At 49.3% G+C, this 14,705-nt stretch overlaps 1 protein-coding gene across 2 annotated transcripts in view; it reads left to right on the top strand.

The window, feature by feature from the left end:
• Nucleotides 1-14,705, top strand: part of SNAPC4 (small nuclear RNA activating complex polypeptide 4) — a 204,252-nt gene that overhangs the window by 69,601 nt on the left and 119,946 nt on the right. For both annotated transcript variants that reach the window (XM_088479544.1, XM_088479543.1), the window contains exon 13: nucleotides 8,709-8,803. In XM_088479544.1, coding sequence (XP_088335670.1) covers nucleotides 8,709-8,803 — 95 coding nt within the window. The remainder of the gene's footprint in view (nucleotides 1-8,708; nucleotides 8,804-14,705) is intronic.

Below are 14,705 nucleotides of genomic sequence, written 5' to 3'. Positions count from 1 at the left end.
AGCACAAGGTTAGCTGATCCCTGATTACTGTCTGCATTGCTGCGCCCTGCACCTTCTGTCACTGGTCATTACCCAGCACGCTGATAGCACAAGGTTAGCTGATCCCTGATTACTGTCTGCATTGCTGCGCCCTGCACCTTCTGTCACTGGTCATTACCCAGCACACTGATAGCACAAGGTTAGCTGATCCCTGATTACTGTCTGCATTGCTGCGCCCTGCACCTTCTGTCACTGGTCATTACCCAGCACACTGATAGCACAAGGTTACTGATCCCTGATTACTGTCTGCATTGCTGCGCCCTGCTCCTTCTGTCACTGGTCATTACCCAGCACACTGATAGCACAAGGTTAGCTGATCCCTGATTACTGTCTGCATTGCTGCGCCCTGCATCTTCTGTCACTGGTCATTACCCAGCACACTGGTAGCACAAGGTTAGCTGATCCCTGATTACTGTCTGTATTGCTGCGCCCTGCACCTTCTGTCACTGGTCATTACCCAGCACACTGATAGCACAAGGTTAGCTGATCCCTGATTACTGTCTGTATTGCTGCGCCCTGCACCTTCTGTCACTGGTCATTACCCAGCACACTGATAGCACAAGGTTAGCTGATCCCTGATTACTGTCTGTATTGCTGCGCCCTGCACCTTCTGTCACTGGTCATTACCCAGCACACTGATAGCACAAGGTTACCTGATCCCTGATTACTGTCTGTATTGCTGCGCCCTGCACCTTCTGTCACTGGTCATTACCCAGCACACTGATAGCACAAGGTTAGCTGATCCCTGATTACTGTCTGTATTGCTGCGCCCTGCACCTTCTGTCACTGGTCATTACCCAGCACACTGGTAGCACAAGGTTAGCTGATCCCTGATTACTGTCTGCATTGCTGCGCCCTGCACCTTCTGTCACTGGTCATTACCCAGCACACTGATAGCACAGGGTTAGCTGATCCCTGATTACTGTCTGCATTGCTGCACCCTGCACCTTCTGTCACTGGTCATTACCCAGTACACTGATAGCACAAGGTTATCTGATCCCTGATTACTGTCTGTATTGCTGCGCCCTGCACCTTCTGTCACTGGTCATTACCCAGCACACTGATAGCACAGGGTTAGCTGATCCCTGATTACTGTCTGCATTGCTGCGCCCTGCACCTTCTGTCACTGGTCATTACCCAGCACACTGATAGCACAAGGTTACCTGATCCCTGATTACTGTCTGCATTGCTGCGCCCTGCACCTTCTGTCACTGGTCATTACCCAGCACACTGATAGCACAAGGTTAGCTGATCCCTGATTACTGTCTGCATTGCTGCGCCCTGCTCCTTCTGTCACTGGTCATTACCCAGCACACTGATAGCACAAGGTTAGCTGATTACTGTCTGTATTGCTGCGCCCTGCACCTTCTGTCACTGGTCATTACCCAGCACACTGATAGCACAAGGTTAGCTGATCCCTGATTACTGTCTGCATTGCTGCGCCCTGCACCTTCTGTCACTGGTCATTACCCAGCACACTGATAGCACAAGGTTACTGATCCCTGATTACTGTCTGCATTGCTGCGCCCTGCTCCTTCTGTCACTGGTCATTACCCAGCACACTGATAGCACAAGGTTAGCTGATCCCTGATTACTGTCTGCATTGCTGCGCCCTGCATCTTCTGTCACTGGTCATTACCCAGCACACTGGTAGCACAAGGTTAGCTGATCCCTGATTACTGTCTGTATTGCTGCGCCCTGCACCTTCTGTCACTGGTCATTACCCAGCACACTGATAGCACAAGGTTAGCTGATCCCTGATTACTGTCTGTATTGCTGCGCCCTGCACTTTCTGTCACTGGTCATTACCCAGCACACTGATAGCACAAGGTTAGCTGATCCCTGATTACTGTCTGTATTGCTGCGCCCTGCACCTTCTGTCACTGGTCATTACCCAGCACACTGATAGCACAAGGTTACCTGATCCCTGATTACTGTCTGTATTGCTGCGCCCTGCACCTTCTGTCACTGGTCATTACCCAGCACACTGGTAGCACAAGGTTAGCTGATCCCTGATTACTGTCTGTATTGCTGCGCCCTGCACCTTCTGTCACTGGTCATTTCCCAGCACACTGGTAGCACAAGGTTAGCTGATCCCTGATTACTGTCTGCATTGCTGCGCCCTGCACCTTCTGTCACTGGTCATTACCCAGCACACTGATAGCACAGGGTTAGCTGATCCCTGATTACTGTCTGCATTGCTGCACCCTGCACCTTCTGTCACTGGTCATTACCCAGCACACTGATAGCACAAGGTTAGCTGATCCCTGATTACTGTCTGTATTGCTGCGCCCTGCTCCTTCTGTCACTGGTCATTACCCAGCACACTGATAGCACAAGGTTAGCTGATCCCTGATTACTGTCTGTATTGCTGCGCCCTGCTCCTTCTGTCACTGGTCATTACCCAGCACACTGATAGCACAAGGTTAGCTGATCCCTGATTACTGCCTGCATTGCTGCGCCCTGCACCTTCTGTCACTGGTCATTACCCAGCACACTGATAGCACAAGGTTAGCTGATCCCTGATTACTGTCTGTTTCTACTTCAGGGTCCATAGGGGGTCCACAGGGTTGACCTTGGGGTATAGGTTGGGAACCAAATCCGGGCACCACGCAGTTAAAGCTTTTAGCTCCCAGGATGCACTTGGGTCCACTCTCCCTATAACCCCGCCCCCCAGCCAGAGGCACCTCAGTTTAAGTTGGTGCCCGGCCGGAGTCGGGTCACCGTTACTGCAGGGGGGCTGCTTAGCAGCCCCTAAGCTTAAAAGAGTTTTATTTTATTATTTTTTTACTACTCTTCAGAGCGGCAGCATCAGACTGTCCAATGGACGTCTGAGCTGCCGCTCCTACACCCCGCCGGCGCTGCGACGCCAGTACAGATCTGGGGATCGCAGCGGGACCCCAGAGTCTGTACTAGCCGGGCTCTGGAGGAATCCCTGGGCTGCTGCCGGATCGACGGGGACAGGTAAGTCGCGTGGTCACCGCTTGCGGTGACCCGCGTGTACATGCAGCCTTATGCCTCCGGTCTCTGGGGACAGACCGGAGGCGCTAGCGGTGGCGGCAGGCTCCCCCTCCATGGAGGCATACCCCGCGTGTCCACAGCCCACCAGGGATTATAGCGGCAGCGGGAGCCGGCATCCCGGGGGGTTAATTGCTAGCCAGGGGAGGAAGCCTTCCCTGTCTAGCGGCTCCTCCCCTCAGCTCAGCGCGCCTTTCAATAATACAGTCTGGCGTCGCTGAGCTGCTTCCTCCGCGGGCCACGCTTCTTCTGAGGTCTCCAGTGGCCATTTTCTCTCTGTGGTGCTGCAGAACTCTTAGGATGACAGTGAGCCCAGTCCCCCTGCGTACCTGGCCATTTTGGGTGAGTGTACACAGCGCTATAGCCTTCCCAGACACTGAATCTGGGCAGTTGAAGGTAGCGACATTGTGCAGTATATTATATGTCATGCTTATGTATGTATATATATTTTTCTGCATTGTATGTGACTTATGCTAGTGCTGACTGTCTGTTTTTTCTCTCACCTGTCAGTGTATATCTATCCCTTTTCTTTATCTGCCCTAATACAGGTGTACCTGGGGTGGTTCTGAGACCTCACATATATATATTTGTTAATATCTGTGAGGTTTGTCACATACTGTTGCGTGCTGCACGTTGCCATATTTTAGATGGAACTGTGAGTTGCGTACGCTGATAATGGGTTCCTGCAGCTAATCTTAGCGTCAGTCAGGACCGGTATGGCGCTGCTTAATATTTCCGTCAAGATAGTCAGATATATCTGACCAGGAGATTGCACACGATACTGCACCCATTATTGCTATCCTGCAAGTCATAGCCTGCAGGAATTAGTGCGGAGGATTTTAACTCAGAAAGGTTTACGTATGCGGCACCATCTGGTGCCGGGCCCCTTGCACGACCCCCTTAAAGGGGCGTTGTTTCTCAGGATCCTCTCCTTTGAGGATCGCCGGGCGGGCCCCATTGTCGTCACTCGCTTGGAGTTACTTCACCATACTGCCCTTTTGAACTCGGGGTATCTCGCAATTTCTTGCAATTTACCCCTGTGTCACAGACTATCGCTCCCTGCCGGGGTTTTTCACAGTACATGAATTACCTCCGATACCACATCGGTCTGTCATTCCCCTTGCAGGGATTACCACAACGGCCACCCTGGTGGATGTCGTTTTATACGAAATACTAATTGGCGTGATATACGCCCTGTGGTTACTGACCAGTGGCTCTGCCGTGAACTGGATGGTATATTCGGCTCTTTCCCTCTCACATGGGGGGGAGCCGATCTCAAGTATTATTATCCCTGCTTTGGGGCTGGTAGCCAGGCTCATTCTGGATATAGAGAATGTCGATCCTGCACCAGTATCATACATCTCCCGCTTTCTGCCCAGCGGGTGGATCTCATAGCGGGAGTCTGGCTGTCCCCAGATACGAGGAGTCACAAAGGCCTCCTGTTTCCCATTCCCTGAGGGTCCTCACAAGTAATGGAAATCCCCTTCTGGGATGGATTTGTATGTTAATCATCGGGTTACAGGCATTAATACGCCTCCCATCCCGGCCTGGACGAATTTTACGGATCCGTAGGTGGTAACTTTGCCTGAAATCAATGTACTCGTTTTCAGGGCCTGTTGCCCGTCCTACCATGGCCATCGCATGGTGATGCTTTTGTGACGTTTTTCCCCTCCAACACGTCTGAGGTTCAAATATCTTTTTGCCGCTCACAAAATATGCAGTGGTCATATGTGGGATTACCTCATGGGATGCCGGTCTTCTAACTTTCAGGGTTTCGGCGGCGTCTGTATCCGCCGCAGTACCCTATGGCTGCGTTATGGGAAAGCAGAGGTGCACACTCCTTCCAGGGGGAAGTTCTTGTTTGGTCCTGACCTTGACAAGATCGTTGCATCATTGGCAGTATCACTAATGGGGAGATACCGTCTTTAGCTACTCTCACTACATTCGGACTAACTCTGTTAAGTCTTTTTGTCCTCAGGGTCAGCCTAAAGGCCTGTTTTTTCCTAGGCTGTCGGCCTCCACGGGGGCCACCATATCCAGTACCGAGCAGTCCTGGACTTCCGGACGACCCTGTTTCTACACCTGAGGATATACCCTCAGCCTGACGGGACAGGTCTACATCTGGGGAATTTCCAGAATGAGGTACTGATTCTCAACGGCCTCTCATTGCTCATGCAGCCTCTTCACAGGCATTGTTACACGGGCCCTTCTTCAGAACTGATCAGGGCCTTACAATCCCAGAAAGCTATACAGTCTTTGTGGTAAGCAGAGCTATTTCGGCCAACCTCACTATCTCAGTGAGGGACTGGTTGTTCTACTTTCTTTTTGGGGCGGTGACCGACTGGTCCTCCTTTGCCTATACTCTGTCTCAAATCCCTGAATCAGATTCCAACGGTGCCTTGACTCAGGTGGAATCGTCCATGCTCCATCATCCGATGTTTGGAACCTGGGGATTTTATGGTATATCCGAGTATTCAGGATACGTACCTACGGGTACATACAGAGCCCTCTCATCAGCATGGGTTCAGGTTTGCTGTGCCACAGCAACACTTGTAAGTTTCGGGCTCTGCCTTTTGGGGCTGTCCTCAACTCCACCGGGGTTTACCAGCTTTATGGATTTTCTGACAGTTCACCTGTTCAGTGTATCCGAATGCTCCTTTCTCTGGACGGTCTCCTACTTTTAGCAGGATCACCAAGGTACTTTACCGCCAGGTCAGGATAACCGGGGCTTCTTCTCGTCACAGAAAAGTCCTCCCTGCATCCCTCACAGGGTTTTCTTCATCTGGGAGCACTGCTGGATTCTCAGAATCTGAGAATTTTTCTGGCGTAAGACAAGATCTCCACTCTTCAACTTCGAGTGTGCGGATATCTACGCAGTCGACATATGTCATTACTCTTTGTGATGCGCGGTCTACCAGAGTGTCTACCTTTTGGTAGGGTGGAATGTGCTCAGTTCCATTCCAGGCCTTGCCATAATTGACTCCCCTCCAGATGGATCGAGTTTTTTCCATCGGATCGCTGTTCGAACGATGATACTTTCTACGGAGGCGAGTTGGTCTCTGTCCGGGTGGCTATGGCCATCTCGTCCAGGGTGTTCTTTGCTAAAGACAGTGTCTGGTCCGCATTCATTTCGGGGCAGTTGGACGTCTGTCGCTTCTGCCCTGCCACTTACCTTGTTGATACTTTAAGCTGTCTTGGACTTTCACTCTGGCCTAACCCATTTGTCACGGTTAACCTGAATAGGTTCAGTCCGACAGTGTCACAACAGTGGCTTCCATCTAGGCAACACTGGTAGTTGGGTGGCAATGTTAGGAATGTCACCCATTCTGACATAGTCCAAGGGTCTTCTCCTGGCCAACTCTGCGGTGTTTATTCCCGGAGCTCTCCATTGGGAAGCGGGCTTCCTCAGCCGTCACGGCGTGCATCCCGGGGACTAGTCTCTTCTCCAAGAGAGGTTTCAACTCCTGGTGAGCAGAGGGGGCCTCCCTGAGGGGATTGATCCCCATGGCCTTCTGACTCGATCACACATTACCGGTGTTACAGTCCAGCTCTAGGAGTACTGAAGCTACCTTCAGTGACTCTTTGTCAGTGAAGTGGTCCTTCCACTTTGTGTACCTGTGTCCTCCGGTCTCCCTTCTTCCTCGAGGTCTTCGGAAGTTTAATTCGAGACGGAGGGGCTTTCCTTCTGGGGGCTCCAGGTCGTCCCAGACATCACTGGTACTAAGATTTTCGGAGTCTCCTCCTCGATGCTCCGTTCCTACTGCTTCACTATCTGGACCTGTTGTCTCAGGGTCCTTGTTTTTCCCTGGATCTGGATCGCTTGTCTTTAACTGCGCCCCTACTGTGGTCCTCGGGCTTCCCTGGCTCTGTCTTCATTGAGATGTTTAGAGCAGATAGGCCAGACTTTGCTGGGATCTGCCACGGACTGTGGCATACATAATTCTTATGGTATCGTACCTGTCGATACGATCCTCCGGTGTCCAGGATTTCCAGATATTCTGGCATTCCTTCCAGCTGGCTTGGGTTTCACCCTTGGCCTGGCCTTCCTGACAGTGCGGATCTCTACACTGTCGGTATGGTTAAGATATGGAATTGCTCCGCTCTGGTATCCAGTTCATCCTTTGGAGTGTTTTCTGGATTATGTCTCCACTTGTCCTCCCTAGGGACTCCTGGGGAGTTAGTAGTGGTTCTTTGTTCCCTCCGGGGACAGTCAATGGAACCGCTGGTTGTGATAGCCATTACATGGTCTATTGTTTAAGCTCTCTCTCTCTCTCTCTCAGGGTGTTTAAATCAACCAGGAGAGTGTCTGCATGGGGAGCGTTCTCATGTGGCTCCCTCTTCTGGAGGGCATCATGTCAGGGTGTGAGTTGCTCTCGCCCTGTGTTTCTTCTTAAAGTGGTTTTTAGGTTCCATATTATTCTGGAACTTATGGTATGGCCATTCAGTTCCCAGTCCTCTCGGCTGTTGTGGCCTCATGGACTGTGGTCCGGCCTCTTTGGCTTTATGTGATCCGTTCAAGTTCCTTATGGTAAGCGGACTCCTTATTGGTGGTCTGCGGTTTCTGGTTTTAACAGGAAACGATGGCCGGCCTATAATGAAATGTTGACTGGATGGCCTCGTATGTCTTCCTCAGGGGCCTACCCATGGGTGGGCATTTCTGTCGTTGAGGCTTGTTTTTTTCTCGGGCCGTGTAACCCTCGTGGGCGGCTCGTCGTGGCGCCTCGGCTGTTTTGCCTTACTAGGTGTCCACGTGGTCTTACCTTTTTAAGGTTCTAGGCATTGGTTTCCTTTGCCTCTCAGGATGCTTCCTTTTTGGCGACGGATTCTCCTCTCAGCACAGGAGCGTCCCCACCCTTGGTTGAACTGCTTTGGGACATCCCCAAGGTCAACCCTGTGGACCCCCTATGGACCCTGAAGTAGAAAACAAGAGATATGGTAAGAACTTACCTTTGTTATCTCTGTTTCTACGAAGTCCATAGGGTCCACAGGGCGCCCGCCCTGACGCACCTGGCTTCATATGGGCTGTGTTACTGGTCACCGGCTTCCCGTCTCCTTTTCTGTGAGTATGGTTCTAGAGTGTTCCAGTTTTCTCTCTCTTTTTCTCTCCTCCTCCGGCCTTTGGCTACTTACAATCTGAGGTGCCTCTGGCTGGGGGGCGGGGTTATAGGGAGAGTGGACCCAAGTGCATCCTGGGAGCTAAAAGCTTTAACTGCGTGGTGCCCGGATTTGGTTCCCAACCTATACCCCAAGGTCAACCCTGTGGACCCTATGGACTTCGTAGAAACAGAGATAACAAAGGTAAGTTCTTACCATATCTCTTGTTATTGCTGCGCCCTGCACCTTCTGTCACTGGTCATTACCGAGCACACTGATAGCACAGGTTTAGCTGATCCCTGATTACTGTCTGCATTACTGCACCCTGCACCTTCTGTCACTGTTCATTACCCAGCACACTGATAGCACAAGTTTAGCTGATCCCTGATTACTGCGCCCTGCACCTTCTGTCACTGGCTATCAGGAGGCCAGGTACAGAAAAATGAACAAGTGAACATAGTGAGCGTTACTCTTACTTAATTGTTCTTCACATTTCTGTGTACTGGTTTTGGTGCAATAAAGGTTAATTTCTTGTATCTTTCCCTTTTACACTTCAGATGTTACTAAAAGCTGTGGCTAAATATGGAGAAAAAGATTGGTACAAAATCCGTCTGGAGGTGCCGGGGAGGTGCGACATCCAGTGCCGTGAGAGGTCAGGATAACGGAAAGCTTGATGAGCTGATACTGATGGATGTTTGCTAATGTGTTGATAAATGACAGGATGGCAAATAGACCTCACTATGCGGATAGCACAGACGAGCGGCTTTTTAGTCTGTGTTATTCATTTGTGTTATTCTTCTGTGTGTTCATGTTCTCTGCCAGCTCTATACAGCGGGTAAAATAAGTATTGAGCACATCAACGTTTATTTGTTATGGGGATATTGTAATGAAATTTTCACCAAATGTCAGCAACAGCCCATGCAATCCACATAGGCAAAGAAATCAAACCATAGATGTCCACAAATTAAGTTATGTGTAATAACTGGATCCCAGGTGCATTTACCAATGTGCTCAGTAATGATCCAGAATTACTATGGGCACTGGACTCGTGTGGCAATGTGGTGCCACTTCACCAATAATGTGCCTGTGGCTAGCTAATCTCTACAATCAATATAGATTAACGTGTATGATTTTTTCTGTGCAGAATTGTATTTGCCATCTAAATAATAATTTGAAGCATAAATATTAATACATAGGGAATCTGTAATTCCTGTGTCCTCCCGTTCTGACTGCTACTTCTGTGTCTTCCCTCTCTTCCTTGGTTCCTTCTCTTCTCTCTCTAAAGCTGGGTACACATTAGCCAATCTGTACCCAGCGCAATATTGCCGAGGCGCGGAACTCTGTATGCGGGAAGTGCATATACACTTGCTGATGCCGTGTCCGACGGGGAAGGGACTGCAGCATGACCTAGTTAGCAACATCCCCCGAAGGGCGATGTCGCTAACGATCTGCAGGAGCGAGCTTATCAAGTGCACACATTAGACCAGGGGTGGCCAACCAGTCGGAGGCAAAGAACCAAAAAATATATTTAGTCAAGCGAAAGAGCAGATGGCCGCGCCCCATTTTTTGTGTGCACACGCCTTTGGTATGACATTTGCAGGAGCATGACCTTCTGTCACAGCCCCGTTTATAGTCACGCTGGGGGCGAGCCCAGGACATTGAAAATACATTGACATAGCCATGTTCACCTAAAATACACAGAAACAAGCCAGATCCACATAACATACACAGAAACAAGCCAGGTCCACATAACATACACAGAAACAAGCCAGATTCACATAACATACACAGAAACATGCCAGGTCCACATAACATACACAGAAACAAGCCAGGTCCACATAATATAGACAGAAACAAGCCAGATTCACATAACATAGACATAAACAAGCCAGATCCACATAAAATACACAGAAACAAGCCATGTTCACCTAAAATACACAGAAACAAGCCAGATCCACATAACATACACAGAAACAAGCCAGATCCACATAATATAGACAGAAACAAGCCAGATTCACATAACATAGACAGAAACAAGCCAGATCCACATAACATACACAGAAACAAGCCAGATCCACATAACATACACAGAAACAAGCCAGATCCACATAACATACACAGAATCAAGCCAGATCCACATAACATACACAGAAACAAGCCAGATCCACATAACATAGACAGAAACAAGCCAGATTCACATAACATAGACAGAAACAAGCCAGATCCACATAACATACACAGAAACAAGCCAGATCCACATAAAATACACAGAAACAAGCCAGATCCACATAACATACACAGAAACAAGCCAGATCCACATAATATAGACAGAAACAAGCCAGATCCACATAATATAGACAGAAACAAGCCAGATCCACATAACATACACAGAAACAAGCCAGATCCACATAACATACACAGAAACAAGCCAGATCCACATAATATACACAGAAACAAGCCAGATCCACATAATATAGACAGAAACAAGCCAGATTCACATAACATACACAGAAACAAGCCAGATCCACATAACATACACAGAAACAAGCCAGATCCACATAACATACACAGAAACAAGCCAGATCCACATAAAATGCACAGAAACAAGCCAGATCCACATAACATACATATTGAAATCCAGAACCACATAAAATACTTTGAGAATGCCAGTGCCCATTATGCTTTGCCCCTTATGCAGTGCCCATTAAGCAATGCCCCCAGTAGTTGTGGCCATAATGCAATGCCCCCCTATAGCTGTGCCCATTAACCAATGCCCCCAGTAGTTGTGCCCCTTCTGCAATGCCCCCTGTAGCTGTGCCCATTAAGCAATGCCTCCAGCAGTTGTGCCCCTTCTGCATTGTCCCATGTAGTTGTGCCCATTAAGCAATGCCCCCTCTAGCTGTACCCCTCCTGCAATATCTTTGTAGTCGTACCCCTTAATGAAGTGCCCCCAGTACTAGCTCCCCCTCCCTGCCCACCCCCCTATGAAGAAACTTACCTTCATGCTGGCACCGCTCCACCCCGTCAGGGCTCCAGAGTCCCGCTGCTGCTGCTTCTGCCGCCTGCTGGATGTAACTGGATCCAGCAGACGCGCGGGCTCCTCACATCGCGGGTGACGTCATGACGTCACCCGCTCACTGCATTACTGGGAACGCTGACCTCTGAAGTGATCAGAGGCTTCTTTAGTCTTTGATGGCTGTAGAGACCAGCTTTCTCAGTACTAATGGGGGTCTGGTGAGCCGGGAGATCCATTAGAACCTTAAAAGAGCCTCATGCGGTTCGAGAGCCGCGTGTTGGCCACCCCTGCAATTAGTCTATATACCCGATGTGTTGATCCCGTCCACGGGTTCGAACGACATAGTGTGTACCCACCTTGAGCCTTGGAGATCTCGCTCCTCTTGCCTCTAAAGACACCTTTTATGCTGATTACACACAGATCTACCTCTCCATCTCCACCCTCTGACATCTGCAACCGTCTCCCTCCCTGGTAGTGCCAACACTCTCTTACACTCAGTGTGTCTAAAGCTGGGTACACGTTAAACGATGTGTACCCAGAACGATATTGTATACACTTGCTGATGATAGGTGGCCCATGCTGCATTTGGCAACAAAGCATCAAATGATCTGTTACATGAGAGACCGAGAACAATTTATATATAATGATGAATCACAGCACAGCATCAAATGATCTGTTACATGAGAGACCGAGAACCATTTATATATAATGATGAATCACAGCACAGCATCAAATGATCTGTTACATGAGAGACCGAGAACAATTTATATATAATGATGAATCACAGCACAGCATCAAATGATCTGTTACATGAGAGACCGAGAACCATTTATATATAATGATGAATCACAGCACAGCATCAAATGATCTGTTACATGAGAGACCGAGAACCATTTATATATAATGATGAATCACAGCACAGCATCAAATGATCTGTTACATGAGAGACCGAGAACAATTTATATATAATGATGAATCACAGCACAGCATCAAATGATCTGTTACATGAGAAACCGAGAACAATTTTATATAATGATGAATCACAGCACAGCATCAAATGATCTGATACATGAGAGACCAAGAACAATTTATATATAATGATGAATCACAGCACAGCATCAAATGATCTGTTACATGAGAGACCGAGAACAATTTATATATAATGATGAATAACAGCACAGCATCAAATGATCTGTTACATGAGAGACCGAGAACAATTTATATATAATGATGAATCACAGGACAGCATAAAATGATCTGTTACATGAGAGACCGAGAACAATTTATATATAATGATGAATCACAGCACAGCATCAAATGATCTCTTACATGAGAGACCGAGAACAATTCATATATAATGATGAATCACAGCACAGCATCAAATGATCTGTTACATGAGAGACCGAGAACAATTTCTACTTCAGGGTCCATAGGGGGTCCACAGGGTTGACCTTGGGGTATAGGTTGGGAACCAAATCCGGGCACCACGCAGTTAAAGCTTTTAGCTCCCAGGATGCACTTGGGTCCACTCTCCCTATAACCCCGCCCCCCAGCCAGAGGCACCTCAGTTTAAGTTGGTGCCCGGCCGGAGTCGGGTCACCGTTACTGCAGGGGGGCTGCTTAGCAGCCTCTAAGCTTAAAAGAGTTTTGTTTTATTATTTTTTTACTACTCTTCAGAGCGGCAGCATCAGACTGTCCAATGGACGTCTGAGCTGCCGCTCCTACACCCCGCCGGCGCTGCGACGCCAGTACAGATCTGGGGATCGCAGCGGGACCCCAGAGTCTGTACTAGCCGGGCTCTGGAGGAATCCCTGGGCTGCTGCCGGATCGACGGGGACAGGTAAGTCGCGTGGTCACCGCTTGCGGTGACCCGCGTGTACATGCAGCCTTATGCCTCCGGTCTCTGGGGACAGACCGGAGGCGCTAGCGGTGGCGGCGGGCTCCCCCTCCATGGAGGCATACCCCGCGTGTCCACAGCCCACCAGGGATTATAGCGGCAGCGGGAGCCGGCATCCCGGGGGGTTAATTGCTAGCCAGGGGAGGAAGCCTTCCCTGTCTAGCGGCTCCTCCCCTCAGCTCAGCGCGCCTTTCAATAATACAGTCTGGCGTCGCTGAGCTGCTTCCTCCGCGGGCCACGCTTCTTCTGAGGTCTCCAGCGGCCATTTTCTCTCTGTGGTGCTGCAGAACTCTTAGGATGTCAGTGAGCCCAGTCCCCCTGCGTACCTGGCCATTTTGGGTGAGTGTACACAGCGCTATAGCCTTCCCAGACACTGAATCTGGGCAGTTGAATGTAGCGACATTGTGCAGTATATTATATGTCATGCTTATGTATGTATATATATTTTTCTGCATTGTATGTGACTTATGCTAGTGCTGACTGTCTGCTTTTTCTCTCACCTGTCAGTGTATATCTATCCCTTTTCTTTATCTGCCCTAATACAGGTGTACCTGGGGTGGTTCTGAGACCTCACATATATATATTTGTTAATATCTGTGAGGTTTGTCACATACTGTTGCGTGCTGCACGTTGCCATATTTTAGATGGAACTGTGAGTTGCGTACGCTGATAATGGGTTCCTGCAGCTAATCTTAGCGTCAGTCAGGACCGGTATGGCGCTGCTTAATATTTCCGTCAAGATAGTCAGATATATCTGACCAGGAGATTGCACACGATACTGCACCCATTATTGCTATCCTGCAAGTCATAGCCTGCAGGAATTAGTGCGGAGGATTTTAACTCAGAAAGGTTTACGTATGCGGCACCATCTGGTGCCGGGCCCCTTGCACGACCCCCTTAAAGGGCGTTGTTTCTCAGGATCCTCTCCTTTGAGGATCGCCGGGCGGGCCCCATTGTCGTCACTCGCTTGGAGTTACTTCACCATACTGCCCTTTTGAACTCGGGGTATCTCGCAATTTCTTGCAATTTACCCCTGTGTCACAGACTATCGCTCCCTGCCGGGGTTTTTCACAGTACATGAATTACCTCCGATACCACATCGGTCTGTCATTCCCCTTGCAGGGATTACCACAACGGCCACCCTGGTGGATGTCGTTTTATACGAAATACTAATTGGCGTGATATACGCCCTGTGGTTACTGACCAGTGGCTCTGCCGTGAACTGGATGGTATATTCGGCTCTTTCCCTCTCACATGGGGGGGAGCCGATCTCAAGTATTATTATCCCTGCTTTGGGGCTGGTAGCCAGGCTCATTCTGGATATAGAGAATGTCGATCCTGCACCTGTATCATACATCTCCCGTTTTCTGCCCAGCGGGTGGATCTCATAGCGGGAGTCTGGCTGTCCCCAGATACGAGGAGTCACAAAGGCCTCCTGTTTCCCATTCCCTGAGGGTCCGCACAAGTAATGGAAATCCCCTTCTGGGATGGATTTGTATGTTAATCATCGGGTTACAGGCATTAATACGCCTCCCATCCCGGCCTGGACGGATTTTACGGATCCGTAGGTGGTAACTTTGCCTGAAATCAATGTACTCGTTTTCAGGGCCTGTTGCCCGTCCTACCATGGCCATCGCATGG

Source organism: Taudactylus pleione, unplaced genomic scaffold, assembly GCF_031769625.1.
Source record: "Taudactylus pleione unplaced genomic scaffold, aTauple2 ptg000240l, whole genome shotgun sequence".
NCBI lineage: Eukaryota > Metazoa > Chordata > Amphibia > Anura > Myobatrachidae > Taudactylus > Taudactylus pleione.
The sequence above is the reverse complement of the archived record's forward strand: the minus strand, read 5'-3'. Positions and strand labels throughout refer to the sequence as shown.